The sequence below is a fragment of the Myiozetetes cayanensis genome, unplaced genomic scaffold (assembly GCF_022539395.1).
Source record: "Myiozetetes cayanensis isolate MyiCay16 unplaced genomic scaffold, myiCay2020 scf2-11, whole genome shotgun sequence".
In the NCBI taxonomy this organism is placed as follows: Eukaryota; Metazoa; Chordata; class Aves; order Passeriformes; family Tyrannidae; genus Myiozetetes; species Myiozetetes cayanensis.
The window spans coordinates 21,487,587-21,506,785 of NW_026087411.1; the positions used below are offsets into that span (position 1 = coordinate 21,487,587).

At 44.6% G+C, this 19,199-nt stretch overlaps 1 protein-coding gene across 1 annotated transcript; it reads left to right on the forward strand.

The window, feature by feature from the left end:
• The first annotated feature begins 7,149 nt into the window (after window positions 1-7,149).
• Window positions 7,150-17,407, forward strand: POLR3F (RNA polymerase III subunit F). Its single transcript, XM_050314545.1, has 9 exons — window positions 7,150-7,255; window positions 8,013-8,130; window positions 10,216-10,283; window positions 11,306-11,373; window positions 11,850-11,962; window positions 13,823-13,966; window positions 14,637-14,744; window positions 15,990-16,181; window positions 16,741-17,407. Exons 1-9 carry the CDS (start codon window positions 7,200-7,202, stop codon window positions 16,816-16,818), a joined length of 945 nt encoding a protein of 314 aa, XP_050170502.1. The 5' UTR covers window positions 7,150-7,199; the 3' UTR covers window positions 16,819-17,407.
• Window positions 17,408-19,199: the final 1,792 nt, after the last annotated feature.

Here is a 19,199-nt window from a genome sequence, read left to right on the forward strand (position 1 = left end):
CACAACAGAGGAGTCACTCTCTGTATTGCCTTAGTAAACGCTTCAGAGCAGGACATGATGGTTTCCAGGCCATCATTGCCTTTGATGTCTCTGAGAAAGGGAAGGACCAGCCTACCAAAAAACTTGCTTGTCACTTCCAGCTCACAGTCACTACATGGCACTAGCAGCACCTCACAGAGGCTAGAGCAGCAGCTCCACAACCCGCTCCAAACAAGGAAACTCAGAGGTTCACCTGCAGCTGCAGATGCTCCAGCATTACCTTACTCCTGGTCCTCACTGCAGGTAGGATATTCACAAGGGCCACATGCATGAGAAACGAGAAGCATCACCTCCACTCAGAGAAGTTTTCCTGCAGAACTCCAAACTCACTGCCTTTTCTTTATCCTTGCTATTAAGGATGTATATCAAGCTCAAGGAGAGTTGCCCTATATTTCCATTCTCATCTCTGGACAAACAGAAGGGTTCACAACACATCCCCATCATAAAAAGGTCTGTTGGGGTAAAAGTCAGAGCTGAGTCTCCCTGTAAAAGATCCTGCTCATCAGAACAGCAAGACAAACATCTGACATCTCAGGTATGCAGCACAGCCACAGGGCAAATTTATTCCATGTTCCTCCAACTGAAGCCCAGCACCACTACCCTGCCCCAGGCCAAGCCCTGGTTGCCACACTGTTTGGCACAGGCTGTGGTCCTACTCTGAGGTCAAGACAGCAGGAGGGGAGGTGTTCCCACCTCTAGTGAAGGCTGTGTGCCTACCCATCTGCTGGCCTTCCCACCAGCATAAGGCTCCCTGTCCCAGCACTGCAGTGACCTCCAGGGCCCATCCCAGCAGTGGGAAGGTCCCAAATCCCCTGTTCAAGAGATGACGGACCCTTCCAAAGCCTTAGCAGATGAGTGGTGGCAGAATTCCAATCTCCCCGTGGGATCTGCTGAGGGCACGATGCTGACCCGCATTCCTTCCAAGCAAAGCTATAGACAATGCTGCTGCTTCCAAAAAGTTCCCCGCTGGTGCTGCTACAGGGAACACCACGGATCAGCCAGCTGCTGCGCCCGGCATGGCTATAAGGAACAAAGTTACAGGGAAGACCGCTGACCTCCTGTGCTGCTCTGTGGGAAACCGCTGACCCCCACGCAGGCACTGCAGTAGGAGACACCGCTGCTCCCCAAGACCTTTCTACGAGAGACACCACCGACATCTTCACAGGAGACGCCCCTGACCACTCCCCACTCCCACCCACAGGGGACCTCCCTGACCCACCCACTCCGCCTCCCCTCACGGAGGACGCGACCACCACCGGGACCCCCGCGGGCCCCGACGCTCCAACCTGCCCCTGCCACGCGCGCCGCTCCCGCCTCTCCGTCCCGGCAGGCCCCGCCCGCCCGGCAAGGCCACCTCAGCAGGACGCGCTGCCCGCAGCCAAGATGGCGGCGGCAGAGCCCACCCTGCCCCGGGGAGGCTCCGCCGACATCTTGGCTGAGGGCACCGTACGCCGCCGCAAGGAAGGAGTGGGGGGGGCCCCGCTGCCAAACAGAGCGTTCCTGATAAATGTGGTAGACGCTGCAGCGCTCCCGCTCTGGCACAGGATGAAGAAAGCAGCCCTGCTCTCAGGGTGCCCGTGAGCTTGGGAGGGTCCTGTCGTATTCATCAGGGAACACAGAACCTCCTGGGAAGAGGTTATCAGTAACACTCCAATAATAACACAGACACTTTTTAAAGAAGTAAACTGCAAGCCCCAGGCTTGCACAGCACACAGGAGCTACTGTGCCTGGACTTATTGTCTCAGTGAAGCATGCAGAGCCAATCCCTCAGGCCACCCAGGGCTGAGGCAGGGACAATCAATTGGTTTTTCTCCCCCTCTGTTCTCCTAACAAACTTTACCCTCATGGTTGCTTGAGGCCACGCTGGTTCATCACTCTGTCAAGAAATCTGTACCCCAGCCCACTGGGAAGACCACTGCAGTGCCCAAACGCTCTCATGAGGAGAAATCCAGGCATGGACACAATTTTCAGAAATGCACCATGGAGCCTGTGGATATGTGGTAGATGTTTGACGAAGCCTGACTTGCCCCACAAATTTGTCTCTGCCTTGAAACTAGGCAAATATGTTCCCTCTTTCATTGCTTCCTTCTCTTCTTGTTCCCAGAGTTTCTTCCAAAGCCAAGGAGGCAAGACGGTTCCTAGTGAGACCAACAACAGGAATCCTCCATTGCAGCTTTGTGTAATGCCGGCCAAGTGGGATCTGTCCTATCTGAATGCATGCACAGAAATCCATCTCTGAATGCTGCAGACTTCGACACATACTTCGAGGGACAAAGGCATTGCAGTGAAATATCTCAATCTGCTTCTAATAGTTTGTGTGTTCGCCTTAAATTCATGCAGCCAGTCAGGTCAGGCTTCTGTGTGGGCATCACTCTACCTTTGCTTTAAGGAAATTAATGCCCTGTGATTTGCCCATGCGCTGTCAAGCTTTGGGTTTTTTCCTGTTTTCTTTAAGTACAACAGAAATCTGTGTTTTGAATATTTTTTATTTTTCTAAAAATGATTGACTAGAAGAAAGCCTAAAGTTTGTTCTCAAGTTGCTTAGTAACACTCAGCTTAAAACAACAAGAGCAACATATCTGAAATGCTGTGCAGCAATGTGGTCATCCATGCAGGTTTGATCCCTAGGCTCTCTTTTTTTCTCCAATGAATCCAAACTCAGTTATCATGTTGGTGTCTGCCAACACCTGGTGTGACAGATAAAAAACTCAAGAGATGCAGTGCTATGGAGATCCACTGATGCAAGTGGCCAAAATGCCTCCAGTTACCTAGCACAAGAAACATGAAAGCTTGGCAAACCATGGAGCTGGAATTGCTTGTAGAGGCTGACTTTTGAGACCAACCACAGGGTGATGTTCTTACTTTATGAGCCATGTGGGACAAACCTTATACTTTTCTTAGCTATTATGAAGGTTTTGGTAAAACCAAGAATCAAAAATGTGGCCAAGCTTGACACAGAATGAGCAATTAGGAATGTAAATGTTTTAAATGTTGCTGCACAGTCTGGGGTGGAATGCTTGGCTATTAGAAATTTTTTAAAAGAAGGCAATCTCTTTTTAGCTTTAAAGCACCTGTAACAATCTGTGACTGCTCCATTAGCAGTCCTGCTTCCCTTCCCCAAAAAGAACAGAAGGAATTGGCTGGCAGATAAGGAACAGAATAAGTACACAGATAAGAACCATTTTCAGAACACAGAATTCCACAGTGATGTTATAAGTAAAATGAAACTGAGTTGAAATATAGTAATAAAAATTTATTGAAGATTTATAGAAAATGCAAATAAGCAAAACAGCATGCTGGGCAGCCGGGGAGTCTCCTGCTCCACTCACGGCACGCAAGCACAGTGAACAAAACCAGTAACTTTTATTCCCTTACTGGTTTCCCTCCCATTGTCACTTGTTGTTTTTCTATCGGATATGAGCTTTGCAGGTCTGATTCTGGTTGGCCTCTCTGCATTCTCGCTTCGGTTGCCAGGTGCTTTCTCCTCCCATAGTTCCAATCAGTCCCTAGACCTTGAGGCCTAGCGTGCAGGCATCTCCAGATGTCCATCTTGGATATTCTGTATCGTTTCAGTTCCCGACTCTTCAATCCTTGTCCTTTCTTTCATTACTTTATGCGTGTTGTGAGACAATAAGCTTTTTAGAAAAATAAGATACAAAAATATTTACTTAACAAGGCACAATGGTTTGTCTTTCTAGCTTTAGAACTGCAAAGTTCATGCTTTTTCAGCTTACAATGCTGATAGATTAATGAACCATTCTACAACTTACAGTTTCTTACCCGTAACAGAACAGCGATTATAATGACATATATATATAAGAATATAACATGCACTACAGTTTAATGAGTAAGCTACTATTACTAGTTTGATGAGTAAATTAAACCACTACTACTCATTACAGTCAGATTGGCATTATCCAGGCAATGCTTCAGGAAACTACTTTAACCAAGAGCCATTCACTCCTTCTTCCAGAGCAGAAAAGGTGTCATTTCTACTGAAGCCTGCAACACTGCAGAGCACTGTTCCAGGTCCAAAACAGAGCAAAATGAAACGCTGTCTGAGCTGAACATTAATTTTGTCTTCCCAGGTTCCTGACATAAGGCAAATTGTATGCTGTGTAAAATCAGTGAGCACAAGCAGAAAGATCACAAATACAGGGGGGATAAAAAAGTAGAAGCATTCTACCTAGGAACATATACTAAAGTGTATAAAATTCAAATTACTACTAATGCTAACATCCTCGGACCCAGGACTTGCTCTCCAAGCAGTATGAAGCAAAGCAAATCAGCTCTTCTGAAGCTGCCAGTTTGTCCTTCATTTTGTATCTTCCTCACATTGCTTCGTCTCAACAACAAAGCAACAGAGCCCAGGGCTTCAAGGCCATGCTGTACCCACCCTACCACCATTAGATTAACTAAAACACTTAGCAATGAGCTTGTGTCCTGCTTTCAGCTGGAATAGAGTTAATTTTCCTCCCTAGGAGCTGGTTTAGTGCTGCATTTTGGATTTAGGATCAGGATGATATTGGTAACACCCTGGTGTGTTAGTTTTTACTGAGCGATGCTTAGTGTCTAAGTCAAGGACTTTTCATCTTCTCATGCTGCCCAGCCAGCCAGGAGGCTCAGGGTGCACAAGAATTTGGCAGGGGACATAACCAGAACAACTGGTCCAAGAGATAAGCCATACCATATGGTGTCATGCTGAAAAATAAAACTAGAAGGACTTGGCTGCTGGGTTGCCAGCCCACTGCTCAGGCACTCCTTGGGCACTGGACAATACATGAGGAGCAGCTGCATTGTTCATCACTTGATTTATATCCTCTTTTAGCATTATTTTCCTCTTCCTTTTCTGCCCTCCCAAACTATCTTTATCTGAATCTACAAGTTTTACCTTTTTTCTAATTCTCTCCCCCATCCCACTGGGAAGGAAGTGAGAGAACAGCTGTGTGGTGTTTACCTGCCTGCTGGGCTAACCTGTGGCTGTTTGGAAGAGGAGCACAACCTTAAACCCTGTGTTTCTGGGCCAAATAACCCAAGTAAAAGCTTTACATTCTTCCATTTTCCTGGAAGAATTTCAAGCTTGCTCAAAAAGGGAGAGAAAGGAAAACACTACAGGCTCCCTACGTAAGCCCCAACTTGTTTTGTGTTTAACAGCTGAAAGAGAAAAACCTTTGAGCTCCAGTTTCCATCCTCCACACTCCCCCCAAGATCTCCCAAAGAGCGCAAAAAGTGCAGTTATTAAATTTCTCAGTTTGGAGGGGAACATTTTCAACAAGAACTTGGACATCATCCCTGGAGCTTGTCATGGTTACATTTTTGTCTCCTCCAGGTTGCAGGCTAAGCTGGGCTCAGCACAGCTGAAGAGGGCCTGGCCACGCACTTCTAACAGGTGAAATGACAGAAACTCCCAGCCACATGAAGCAAGAGGAGGGAAAGGTGGTCTCTGTGTGGCAGAGTACAGTTCTGTTTGAGGTGTTTCACATCAACAGAAGACCCAGCTGTCTCCACTCACTACAGTTTCTTCCAAAAAAAGGTTCTGCATGTGGAGGCAGAAAGGAAACCAGAGCATGGTTTAAGGGCTTCCTCTTTCTTCTTTGGAGCCCTGTGGGAGCCATATCAGGAGGAGACAGGAGATGGTGCTCCAACAGCACCAGATGAATAACCATGTCCCAGTGCAACTCCCAAGGGAGCCAGTTACCATCAAAGCAAAAAGGAAAAAAACCCAACAAAATGAAAACAGTAAAAAACAAACAGCCACTCAGCCATGGGACAAATGTTTTCACTATCAAAGCTTCAAGTTTGACATTAATGCTAATGTTTTAAACTATGGACTGTAAAGGCTAGACATTTCAGACAGTACCTGCCAGCTGATCTTTCCAAGTTCACAATACAGCCAAGTTAATGTTTTTCTTGAAATTAAAAAGCACTCTGGCACGTGATTCCACGTGAAAATGGCATTTGGCTGAATGGGTAGTGAGCATATTAGTGCTTATCCTGCCAGCCCATGAAATTCCAGTCCTCCTTTGTGCACAATGGTGATTCTGCTTTAGACTGAACTGCTCCTTGTGTGCTGCTTGCACACAGCCAGAATGGTATTGGAGCAACTGTCCCACAATCAAGGCCTTGCAGTTTCTCTGCGGCCACCAAGGCCTGCAGGAGGGAGTGCTACAGGGATCTGGTGGATTACTGTGGGGCTCCTGAGGATACTTTGGTGTCTTGGGGTTGGAGTCGGTAATATTACTTGAATGCATAAAATTACATGCAGGTATATTTGGCGCATCAAAAGCTGTTAGTTAATTTTGTAAGTTCCTTAATGAAACGGACACCCATAAAAATCATTATTAAATGTGAACAAAAGTATAGAGGCTAAACATTTCAAATGAACACAGAAATAAAGGTTTGACATGGAGTCAAAGGTCTTATTCATACCTGATTTTATTTCTATGAGAGTATTTGTGTCTATTTCATGTTTAGCCTTCCCTGGAAGAGGGATTCGAAGTGGTATGACCTGAGGAACTGAGACAGAGCCAGCTGTCATTTTTCTCAACGGCAATCTCTAAAAGAGAAAAATAAAAAGGCAGACAGTAATTTTTCTAAAGAGAAGAATGCACTGAGAAATACAGTCTTTTAACATGATTCCTTGTCCTCATTCGTTTCTCTTAAAAGAGAGAACACCGGATTTTTAAAATGTTGTCATTAATATTTCCATTGTTTTCACATTGAAAGGGGCAACATCCTACTTCCAACTCAGTCTCCTGTTGCAGAACTGTGAACAGAACTTGAGATGAATACTGTGAGGGAGACTCCACAACCTCTCTGGGCAATCCGTCCCAGTGCTCGGTCACCCGCACGGGCAAAGAAGTTCTTCCTCACGTTCATGTGGTACCACCGAGAACAGCCTGGCTCCATCCTCTCGACATCCACCCACCGACTACGGGCGGACCGGATCTTTACCCGACCCGAGGAGGCTGACAGCTTTTCCCTCAAGGCCCCGCCTGCTCCTGGCACACCTGGACCAAGGCACGCTGTGCTCCGTTTCAGCCTTCTGGGACCGCATCCCTGGCGGGACACACACCATCCCGGCGGCATCCCCATCCCGGCCCTGCCCGCCTAGGTTTCCCGGCTGAAACGTCATCTCGGCGCGCCGCGCCTGCAGCGGCATGGCGGAGGTGAAGGTAAAGCCGGAGGTGCCCGACCCGATGGACATCGAGAGCAGGTGCGGCCCTGCGGGCTCTCTCGGGGCAGGCGGGGAGGCTGCCGGGCGAGGGGAGAGGCAGGACGCGTTAGGAGTGTGTGAAGGCCCGTAGGGGGGGCCAGGGAGTGGTGGGGGGACAGGTGTGGGGCGTGCCGGTGCCTTGAGGGGCGTTGTTCAAGGCCTGGGGAGAGCGGTTCGAGGCCTGAGTGTGGTCAGGTGCTGAAGGAGAGGGTTGTGGTTGTTTAAAGCACTAAGAGTTCCGTGCTGGGAGGTGCTGAGGTGGCGGTGGGGGACGGGGCCAGGTCACCTTTGGCTGCCCCAGTGTTTTTCTGGTCTTGGAAAAGGGAATTGTGGGGGTTTTGCGTTTTGTTGTTTTGGTTTGGTTTTTTTTGTTCTTAAAGGTATTTCATCACTATTTGCCTTCTCTCACTAGCCACCAGTTCCTTTCCATTGGAACCTTTTGTATAATAAAATGTACAGGGAGCTTTAAATCCATGTTGTTAATAATGGAAACAACACAAAAGTAAAATGGAGCACTACGCTCAGTGTTGTCAGCAAGAGCAGAGGTAGCTGGTTCGGCAGCTGGGACAGGTTTGTGTTTGTCAGCACAAGGGAGTAGATGCTGAGTTCCCTCAAGAGACATGAACGAGAAGCAGTGGCTGGATACTTTTGCCCTGAGTTTTTCTTGTCGCTCTCTTCTATCCTGACTCTATACTGCTTGAATTTGGTTTCAGGTGCAACAGAACATGACTTTAAACTTGCTTTTCTCCTCCCACAGGATTATTGAGCTGTGCCACCAGTTCCCTTACGGTATCACAGACCAGGTGATCCAGAATGACATGCCTCACATGGAAGCCCAGCAGCGAGCTGTGGCCATCAACAGGCTGCTCTCCATGGTAGGGGGCTCTCCCCTTCCTCATTCTATCTCAGCCAACCCCCAGCACATACATACACACTCTGTACCTACAGTCTACCTGTTGGGCAGGGCTAGCAGATTAATCCCTTTGGTTTTAACAGCATTTGCTATGATATACAGTTACCATAGTTTACTTTTGGTTACCATAAGCACTAATGATTGCCGAAGTTAATCAAGGTGTGCCTCAACTGACTCTTTCTAGCCTGCAATACAACGTGCATATTGGTGCGGATCAGTGAGTGAGGAAGCCACCACTGAGAAGTACCACGTTTGGGTGTTTTTTGATGTGTTTAGAGGTTTTTGGTCTTTCCCTGATGTGTTACTTTGTATTGTGTTAGAATGGTTTAGGGTAACAGTTGGGTGCAAGTGTAGTTGCAGGGATTCATCAGTTGGAAAGATGGCCACAGGTGATAACTGCAAGGACCATTAATGATGGGGAATTAATTAATTAATTAATGCCAGCTGGAGAGAAGAGGATGGATGTTAGCCCATGCTCTTATATGTCTCCTCTGAATCCCTCACAAAATGGTTGTGGATTACTCTGATGGCACACAGGTGAAACACATCAAGGAATTTTTTTGTATCTTCTGTAAATTTCCCACATCTCACTGGGCATTTCTCTTTACTGTATCAGGAGTCAGCCTGAGATAGGAGCAAGGATCACACTCAGCTACTCCGACCACGTGTTCAAGAACAGAGAGTATCTGTTTAGTCTTGTTGGGTCAGTGTGGTGTAAACTTGAGTAGCAGCTCAAGAGTTCAGGCTCTTTAAAAGATCAAGGTTCTTTTTGATTCCATACCTATCTGCTTCCTGGGCATGTGGAGTCAGAAAATAAAACAGTTTGGGTGGTGCAGTCCAGAGAGCACTCTGAAAAAGAGGGCAACTTGTTTTCTTAGAAAGAAGGATAGTGGAAAGTATCCAAACTGAGCAAGGTGTGGGGGTTGTTTTTTGTTGTTTTGTTCGGTTTTGTTTTTTTCACTAATGGAAGAAACTTCTTAACTTTGATCCTATGATCCATACTAGATGTCACTGGAAGTAATCTTTCAGTTTTTAGTCTTTCTGTTATAAATGAGTTCCATTAGAAATGTTACCAAGTGTGTTCAGTAACTTTTGAAAGGGCTGTCCAGATTTCATGAGGCTTCAAAGATAGTTAAGTCTCTGGAATTTGCTTAAAATTGATGCTTAGGAGTGGGGAATAGGTGGGAAGATCTAGAAAGTACTTCAGACATGGGGGTGAAATGGCAGTGAGAGCTCAGGCTTAATAAACATTAGGTGCCTTGCTTGATTTAATCTGCAAGTAGTTCATCTGTAGAAGAGCATTGAAGTGTGAGTTCAATCAGGCAGGAAATGCAAATCTGTAAGAAACAAGACTGTAACTACTGGAAAGGATCAGCTGGCAATGAAAATGTTAATTAATGCTGTTATACAGGGTTACACTTTTGGGCTTGTTTAATTGCTTGCCTCTTCAAAATAGGAAATAAGGTTTTTCCTGGCCTAGGCACAAGTGTCCAGAGCAGAAGAATTTTTCTGTGTGTGAGAGATGCCCTTAACTTGCTTCTGAGAGTCACTGCCTGTCCTACTTGACAACTTTCCAGTGATGTCTACTTAGTAAAAACTAGAATTTTGAACAATTCCAAGTTCCAATAGCAAAGCTACTGAACTCCATTGTGATTTCTGGGTTGCCATGCAAATGAGTGTTTTGTTGGAAAGTGAGAGCTAAGTACACAAGAACCTGATGTCCCTCCTAACCATATGAAAGTTAGGAGAAGTAATAGAAAGTGCATAGATGTTGTGGGAAGGGTCAGGAACTGTTTGTTATTTCTAATGTCTGATGATAAGTGGATACATGTCAAGGAAAAAAATATCCTCAAGGGTATTATTGTACTTGTAGAGAGAAAATATCCTCAAGGCTATTATTGTTTCCAGTGGTTAGAAATATTGGTTTTCATTTTTATTTAGTTGACATTAAATAAGGTTTTTATTTTAGAATATTAGAATATCCTTTGCCTCCTTCTGAAACAAGGTCTTTGAAGAAAAGTAAATGCATTGTGCCCATCTCTCCTAGGGGCAACTGGACCTCCTCAGGAGCAATGCAGGTCTCCTCTACAGAATCAAAGATTCTCAAAACGCAAGGTAAGCTTGTGTTTGCTGGGTAAATATATTTGGAACATAATTCTGCAACTTGTGCAGCATTGCTGAGAAGGCACTCAGCAGTGTAATGTGGATTCTGTCACAGGGACGTCACAGAACGTAACTGCTTGTTTCAGGAGGGTACATTAACTCCCCTGAGGTCACCCTGAAATCTGCTTTAGGTGTAGTGTTCTCTACTGAGCAGACGGTGCCATGGGACTATAGCTCTAACTTCCTAGCAGAGCTTCTGGTTCAAATGACAGCAAAGTGATCTCTGCAGACATACATATATGCTCAGGTGAAACCCAGCTGAAGCCTGACCAAACCATCTTCAAACTGTAGTTCTGTGAACTTCCTCACTGCTCGTGTTGCAGGATCAGCACTGATATTTACAGCTGTCCCAGGAGGCCACTTGAACTCGTGCTCTTTGATTTATTAAAATGTATCTCTAAACCATGTCTTGTGATGCCTGTGTAAATCTGAGTAAAAGATACCTAGATATACTTCTGGAAAAAATATCCTTCAAAATCATTCTTAGTGCAGGTGTATCATCCTTTCTTTCAAATGCTTTAGGAAAGGATTACTGGGTTCATGCTTTCTTGGACCAGTGAGAAGGCATGTTCTAGAGTTGGGAGTGTTCTACTATCCTTTTGAAGATGTTCTGTCTAGAGACAGATTATCCTGAATTAGGCTCTGTGCTGTGTTTGACTTTCTGAAGTTGTGTTAGTATGTGACCCCAGATTCCCCATTGTTAGGACAAGCTGAGTGATTCCTTCTTGGTCACTTTTTTTCTTTCATACTGTGCTCTTTTCTCTTTACTGTGGCTTCTCACTGGCAAGCTTGGCTTGATCCAGAGAGGTTTACTATCATGTATTATATTTGCCAATGGCTTGCTTACTGTGTAGAGTTTTTCTTTGTGCAGTGTTTTTTGGTTTTTATAGTACTTGTTCATAGTTTTAAAAAAAATCCATCTTCTTTCAAATTTTGGATGTTTAAAAAATCCTGATATCTGTCTTATTTTACAGTAAAATGAAAGGCTCTGACAATCAAGAGAAGCTAGTTTACCAAATTATAGAAGATGCTGGCAACAAAGGTAGTTTAAATTATGACTGTGAACGGTACTAACTCTGTTTGCTTATGGAACCATTCCTGTCCAAATTTGTAAATGCTTCCTAGACCAATACAAATATAAAACCTTGAGTCCGCATACCAGGTTTGTAGCTAATGTTCCATGTATCTGCTTTTTAAAAACAAAAGAGAAGGTTACATGTTTCTCTGTTAAAATAACCTGTCCTGGTTGCCTTTTGGGAGGGGCTCTTTTAGAAGACTTGTGTCTTAGTTTAAATGAGACACAGGTGTTTTGCTTTGGTGGTTGTAATAGGTGTCTTGCTTTTGTCACTTGTCTGTTTTCTCCAAATCCCTTCTGTCAGTTCCCTCCCTTTTGCTGGGAGTAGTAGGGATCCTGTGGTAGGTGAGTTAAGCAGTGTTGTGGCTTTTGGTATGTGAGTATGTACAGAAACAAATGGTTTCATCTATTTATTTTCAGTTCACTTCTCTGTTTTTAAACAGGTATTTGGAGCAGGGACATTAGATACAAAAGTAATTTGCCTTTAACGGAGATCAACAAGATACTGAAAAATTTGGAAAGCAAGAAACTAATTAAAGCAGTTAAATCTGTGGCAGTGAGTATTTTGTGACTTTTTTTAAACAATTTCAAACATTTACTGCGTGCTTTTGTATGCTTTTAACAGAGGACTGGAAACAAAGAAACCTCATCCTACCTCCAGCTTTCTTTTTCACTGTGCACCAGTGTTTGACTCTGCCTTCAGTGTGCAGGTTGAGGTGCAACAGATATGAGAAGCTATAATGTTTATTAAATTACCAATATACTATTAATAAACATCACTCTTAATATACAATTCTGCCACTCTTCCCCCACTATTAATTATATACCGTTAAAATCAAATTGGAGTTTTAGTTCTCTCAAATCCTTATTGCATACAACTGTTGTTACAGTTCTGTTACCTTTCACAAACCTCCTTGCGCTGCTTGTTGCAAATCTGCAGTTCTGTCATTTTCCCCTGCACTCCCATACCTGGTCTTTAGGACATAAACCTAGGGCAGAGCCTGCTGGGTTTCCCCAACATGCCAGTGGGCTTGGGTGCACAGGTGAGCTTCTCTGCTGTCCATATGCATCGACAGTCCCACTGTCTGCTTATCCTGTCCTCTCTTGTTCTGACTTTTACACCTTACTCTCTTCTTGTGTTTGTTAACTTGTTGCCTTCTTGTGTTTGTTAACTCTTTTCTACCACTCTTTCCTCCTTTCTCCACTCAGTCTCCACCCAAATAAGCATATATATAATATATATGTGTATATAATATTATTTATATACATATAATAAGCCCATGATTATGCTTTCTCAGTTGGTCCCAGTGTTGTTGTAGCACAATTTGATATTTCTGATACTGAAGCAAACTCAGCCACACTAGTGATGTGGTTACCTGGCTGCAAGTGGCTTTGCAAGGTTCCTCTGGATCTCCTGAACCTTCCTTCAGTTATCTGGTTCATACTGGATTTATATTGTTTACTTTAAACAATTTCCAAGACATTTGATTCTGTTTCAGTCTTGATTCCTCTACTTTGTTCCTGTTACTCAAGTTCCAGCTACTTTCCTGTGTGCAGTCCACATACCAGAGCAGGACTTATTCTTTTCATTGTTTATCACACTGTTACAATGCTTATGCAGTATCCTGTTCTCCCTTACCTGCTTAATTACAAGCGTTCTCCTAGTTTCCAACAAAGACTGTTTTGTTGTGGGGTCTGGTAAACCAGATGGAAATGGAGAAGTTGGACTTAGAAAAGCAGTAGCTTTATCATGTTCTTGTGAGGGATGCTGGCTTTATCTAATCATGCAGGGGATGTAACACTGCTTGAAAGTGCTCCAGTTGTTGAGTATTTCTTTGGACGGCCTTTGGATAACTATTGTCCTTTAACTGACTGCTACTCTCAGGACTGAAGCAGCATTCCCATTTCCCCTGTCTAGGTGTGGCAGGAAAGAGTGGGCTCACAAGGGCTAACATTGGCTGCTGGGTGTAATCACATAAGGGTACTTCTTGTTATCCGTGCATGGGTTCAATCCTGCAGAAACAGTCGAAAGCTTCTCCGTTTGTTTTTGCTGTCTTTTAAGGACATTTTCCTGCTCCCCTTTGACTGTGGAGAGGGATTAGAGTCAATAGACTAAAATTAAACTCAGATCTTTTTCTGTGAGGTTTGTACTGTGTCCGTATTGTTAGCAGGATTCCCTCTTCTAACACTATGTTGTAAAATGATTAGGAATCGAAATGTGTTGATTGTCTCTTTATCTCTGTGTTACCAGAGGGTCAAACATGTTAAGGATAGCTTGAGTCAGCTGGATTGCTGTGCCTGAGCTATAGGAGTAATGAACTATCTCTTTTGCAGATTATCTGCTTAGATTTTCTTTTCTTGAGAAATACTTTCAGTTTTCTCCCTTTGTTGAGAGCTGTGCACTTTTCTCTAACAGGCATCCAAGAAGAAGGTCTATATGCTGTATAACCTGCAGCCTGACCGGTCAGTGACTGGTGGTGCTTGGTACAATGACCAAGACTTTGAGTCTGAATTTGTGGAGGTGTTAAATCAGCAGTGTTTTAAATTTCTGCAAAGTAAGGTGAGTGTCAATATTCAAGCCACTTTCCATTTGAGTTGTGCAAGTAATTGTTTTCTTTATAAAACCAGTACCAAACAAGGCTAAATTTTCCTTAGGTGTCAGCTGTTACTTGCAACCAGATTGGCAATCTGTACTGGTCACCGAGGTCCAATGACAAACCAGGCAGCAAAGTACACAGGACCCAAAAATCTAGCAAAAGTCGCTGTGTTTTCTGCAGAGCTCCTCATTTTTGGGAGGGTAGAAGGCAGCAGTCAATCACCTAGCTCTGCCTAGAAGACAACTGTCCCTAGTCTAACTGCAGGAGAAGTCTGCTGTTCATTAAATATGTTTGCAGTTTACAGCATTTGTCTGTTCCATTACAATATGTTTTATCTGGCACTAAGTTTAGCAGAATCTTTTTTTTTGTCAACAAAATGCCAAATGCTGATATTCCATCATATTAATCTAAATTACAGTGTAAATTTTGTGTCAATTAGTATAAAATTATATTTGGTTGTGCACTGCATTGTGTCATATACATCAGTCTTAAGGATATGTCTTTAAATGCTAAACATGTCCCAGAAATGGTTTGGAAATCAACTTTTATACTTTAGTCTACCTGAAACTGAACCATGAAGGAGGCTCTTGGCAGTGAGTACTGACCATAACTAATTTTTGCTTTTTTTCTCAGGCAGAGGCAGCTCGAGAAAGCAAACAGAACCCCATGATACAGAGAAACAGTTCATTTGCCTCATCACATGAAGTGTGGAAATACATCTGTGAACTGGGAATCAGTAAGGTCAGAACAGATTAATCTTTTTACGGTTCAAGTTGTCAGTGCATGACTTGCTGTAGGAGTTGGGTACTGCAGATTTGGTGAAGGTCTCATAAGTGCCTTAGTACCCTACAGTTTAGTGGAGGTGAGCTTTGAAGCTTTATTGCTTTTTGGGGAGGGTCATTGATGCATAGGATTCCAGGCTAGTTTGTACATCTGGGTTTTCAAAGATGTATAAAAGAATTAGCATTCACATCCTTGTTAACCGTCTCAGCTTGTTTATAGTTTATCACTTCTCTTAAGTTTACCTGTGCATTTCAAGGAGTTTTAGGGGAGGGAAAGAGAAAAGGAGGGGAAAAAACCCTTCTTAATTATTGGTCACCATCAACAAGTGTGTCTTCAGCAGTCTTTTTCTTCTTTCACAATTATTTTCCTGCAAAACTGGAACTGTATCATGCTAGGATGATGTAGACACTTCATATGCATAGTGAAGTTCTTTTTGGTAAACCAAGGCTAGTGCAATTTGTCTCAGGTTCGACTTGACTCCCAGCCAATTGCCTGGACCACAGCAAAAAAAACCCCTTCCCTCTCCCTCTCTTCGGACAAACCAAAAAAAACATACAAAATCAAAAGAACCCAAACCAAATCAAATTCCAAGTATCACACATTTATATATATAAATAGAATTATATGCAAGATATCACCCACAGGGAACCCCCAAAAGGGAAAAAGAAAGGGAAAGGAAAAGAGAAAAAAGGGAAAAAGGGACAAAAAACAAATACTTCCCTCAAGACAGCAGAGAACCCCACCAACAACCACCAGCACTATCCGCTTCTCAAGGCCAACCAGGCCTCACTCCTTCGCCCGGGCAGAACAACAGCAAAGAATGCTCACCTTCAGTCCACCGGAAAAAGAAGAGCGAGAGCTTCCTCTCCCTTCTTGGTTATACCATTGCTTATGTAAAAATCGAATGGAATACTGGGAACATGACTTTGGTTCCTTGGTTACAACCTGGTTACCAAGGAACCCCTAGACTCAAAACCGCTACATTCTCCACCCCAAGCCATTCAAAAGGGCTTGGTAGGTAGGAGATGATACTAGTATTTGCTTTCCTTTTTGCATCTGCACAACCCCATAAAGTTCCCAAGAGAGAATGGTGCCTTCTTCTGAGCTAGGTTGGAACTTTAAGAATTTGTTTGCTCATTTTCTCCTTGCAGGACTTACTGGCATCCGTCTTTCCTAATATTTCTTCTACAAATTGTTTCTTAGGTAGAGTTGTCAATGGAAGACATTGAAACCATTTTAAATACGCTGATATATGATGGAAAAGTGGAGATGACTATTATTGCTGCAAAGGAAGGGACAGTAGGCAGTGTGGATGGACAGATGAAGTTGTACAGAGCCGTTAGTCCTCTCATACAACCCACTGGATTAGTCAGGACACCCTGTGGACTCTGCCCTGTGAGTAACTAATTCTCTGTATGGTTAGGTGTGTGCATGCAGATCTTCAATATAGTCTTGCAAATGGCCATTGCAAGGTTCTGCCATGAGTGAGCCCCATGGTTTTCTAAGCCAGCTGTGCTTAAGAGTTGCCCATGATGCCTTAGCTGTGGTGTAAGAGGAAGGTTCTTTAGTTGGTCTAAAGCACCTGGTCTACCATGGTGTTTCCCTCTTACATCCAGTCTCTTTAACGGACTGTATGTGAAAGAATGCTGTTAAATGTAGCCTGTTCCAAATTATATTTCTGATCCCAAGTGTGCCAGTGTTTTTAACAAGCTAACTTATGTCTGTCGAGCTTTTGGTCTCTCCGCCCTGAACTGTAAACTGTTATGTAGCTAAAACTTGCCAGCCTGTCTGTTTGCATAGTTTACTACAGGATCTGTTTTGCTCTTCTCCCTCAGAGCTGACTAGATTTTGGCCTGTGTTAGACTAATGCTTTCCTACCGGGGAAGAAATAGAAAGCATGTGAGCACTGTCTAACGAAGTAATTACTCTGCTGACACTGGGCTTTCCTTTGTAGGTTTTTGATGATTGTCATGAAGGTGGTGAGATTTCTCCATCGAACTGTATTTATATGACAGAGTGGTTGGAGTTTTAAAGTGAAAGAAAACTGTAAACTTGATTCACAGCCAAAGTGACAAAGCAGCTTGCCTCTTTTGAAAGTGGACTTCTAAATTTCCATACAACTTCAGGACACAGAGCACCTTTGCTTAATGATATATAAATGTATCTGTTGTGTGAGCTGTCCCGTGAGTGGACTGGAAATTGAGTCAGTGCTGAAGATCAAAGCTGAAGTGGAAAGGTAAAGCCATTCTCAACCAAAACTTGGTTGTGTGACTCGAAAAGTGCCACAGAAGCACCTGCGTGATGATGCATCACTTCTGAGGATTGTGTTGGGTGCTCTACAGACACTTATTCTGAATGAGAGAAAAGAAGCCATTAGCTGATCAGAAAAACTCGCTAACAAGTGGTATCAAGGATGAGATCCCAAACTTTGCTTTCAGACTAATGCTACTGGTGGATGCTAAAGTGCTAAAGCTCACACTTTTTTCCATGATAGCTCCCATCTAATTGAAGAGTAAGAGTCTGATGTGGGAAAGATTCTGAATATGTCAAACAAAAGTCACTGATTCTATTATCTTTCTTACCTGTTAGTTTATCATTAAAACTCTGACTTTTGTGATGTATATCTGTGCTTTATTTCTTGTATTGGTGCCTGGTGATGCATCTGTTGCATTTATTCCTTAATTGAATTTCTGGTAGTGTGTTCTGCAGCTGCATTCCAATACGTGGGTATGTATGTTTAACAAGATTACAACGTAGAAATTAAGAAACTTCGGATGGAAGTGTGGAAAAGGAAAAGAACAGCTTTTTATTAACAAAATCTGAATAAGCAACAAATGGCGCTACCGAAAACTTTCAGAAGAGAAACAAAACAAAGTCCCAATTCCGGAGAGGGGAGGGGGTTGAGAAACTTGTGGCAACCCAAGGAGGGAGGGGGGAAGGCAGGACTGTCTTGGCAGTTCAACAGCTGCTCACAGCCACATATGCCCACAGCAATCACCAGCTGATGGCTTCACGAACAGCAATTAAGGAGTCCTTTCTCCCACAGGCAGTCCCAAAGGCAGAATACCAAGGTATCCTTCCCCGCCTCGATTAACTCTGGACGAGTTGTAGTGCACACTCAGGACCCTGCCAGCCTGAAAGTGCTTCAGAGCATGTCTGTGAGAAGAACAAGCAGGAGAAGGTTCCCTGGGGCAGTGCAGTTGCTGGGGGAGCATGTTTGGGGAGGCTCTTTGTTTGGAGGAGTTTTTGGTTTTGGTTGGCTGACCAGACAGAGCAGGGAGCCTGGTCTCGGCCAACTCCTTTTCCTGAGAGGAAGTTTTTTCCCCCGGGACACCTCGCAGAGAAAGACTGAGAGAGAGAAACCAACCCATCTCAGAGAGAGGTATTCTGCCGTCAAGACTGCCTGTGGGAGAAAGGACTCCTTCACTGCTGGCCATGAAGCCATCAGCTGGTGATTGCTGTGGGCGTATTACATGGCTGCTACTCAAGTTTACACCACACTGACCCAACAAGACTAAACAGATACTCTCTGTTCTTGAACACATGGTCGGAGTAGCTGAGTGTGATCCTTGCTCCTATCTCAGGCTGACTCCTGATACAGTAAAGAGAAATGCCCAGTGAGATGTGGGAAATTTACAGAAGATACAAAAAAATTCCTTGATGTGTTTCACCTGTGTGCCATCAGAGTAATCCACAACCATTTTGTGAGGGATTCAGAGGAGACATATAAGAGCATGGGCTAACATCCATCCTCTTCTCTCCAGCTGGTTAATTCCCCATCATTAATGGTCCTTGCAGTTATCACCTGTGGCCATCTTTCCAACTGATGAATCCCTGCAATTACACTTGCACCCAACTGTTACAGTAGGCCTCTGTAACACATTCTGCTTTACAAAGTAACACATCAGGGAAAGACCAAAAACCTCTAAACACGTCAAAAAAAACCCCAAATGTGGTACTTGCAGGTGCGGCGCGGCGAGATGACGGAGGGGGGCGGGGCCGGTTGCTGCGCCACGACCAGTGGGAGCGGGAGCGGCCGCGAGCGTCGTCCGTGGAAACGGGAGGGCGGAGGGAGCGGGCGGGTGAGCGGGGCCGGGCGGCGGAGGGAGCGGGCCGGGGGCCCGGGCCGGGCCGGGAGGGGACGGAATGCGGGGGCTTGGCCGCCCTTTGGCGGGGGCCGGGCCGGGCCGGGATGGGGATGCCGCCGGGATGGTGTGTGTCCCGCCAGGGATGCGGTCCCAGAAGGCTGAAACGGAGCACAGCGTGCCTTGGTCCAGGTGTGCCAGGAGCAGGCGGGGCCTTGAGGGAAAAGCTGTCAGCCTCCTCGGGTCGGGTAAAGATCCGGTCCGCCCGTAGTCGGTGGGTGGATGTCGAGAGGATGGAGCCAGGCTGTTCTCGGTGGTACCACATGAA

What these genes read in the sequence shown, in the direction of transcription:
- POLR3F (XM_050314545.1), top strand. Translation starts at nt 7,200, where the DNA reads ATGGCGGAGGTGAAGGTAAAGCCGGAGGTGCCCGACCCGATGGACATC. An exon ending in CCGATGGACATCGAGAGCAG is followed by an intron (nt 7,256 to 8,012) that starts GTGCGGCCCTGC and finishes CTCCTCCCACAG; the next exon opens with GATTATTGAGCTGTGCCACC. An exon ending in CACCCTGTGGACTCTGCCCT is followed by an intron (nt 16,182 to 16,740) that starts GTGAGTAACTAA and finishes TTTCCTTTGTAG; the next exon opens with GTTTTTGATGATTGTCATGA.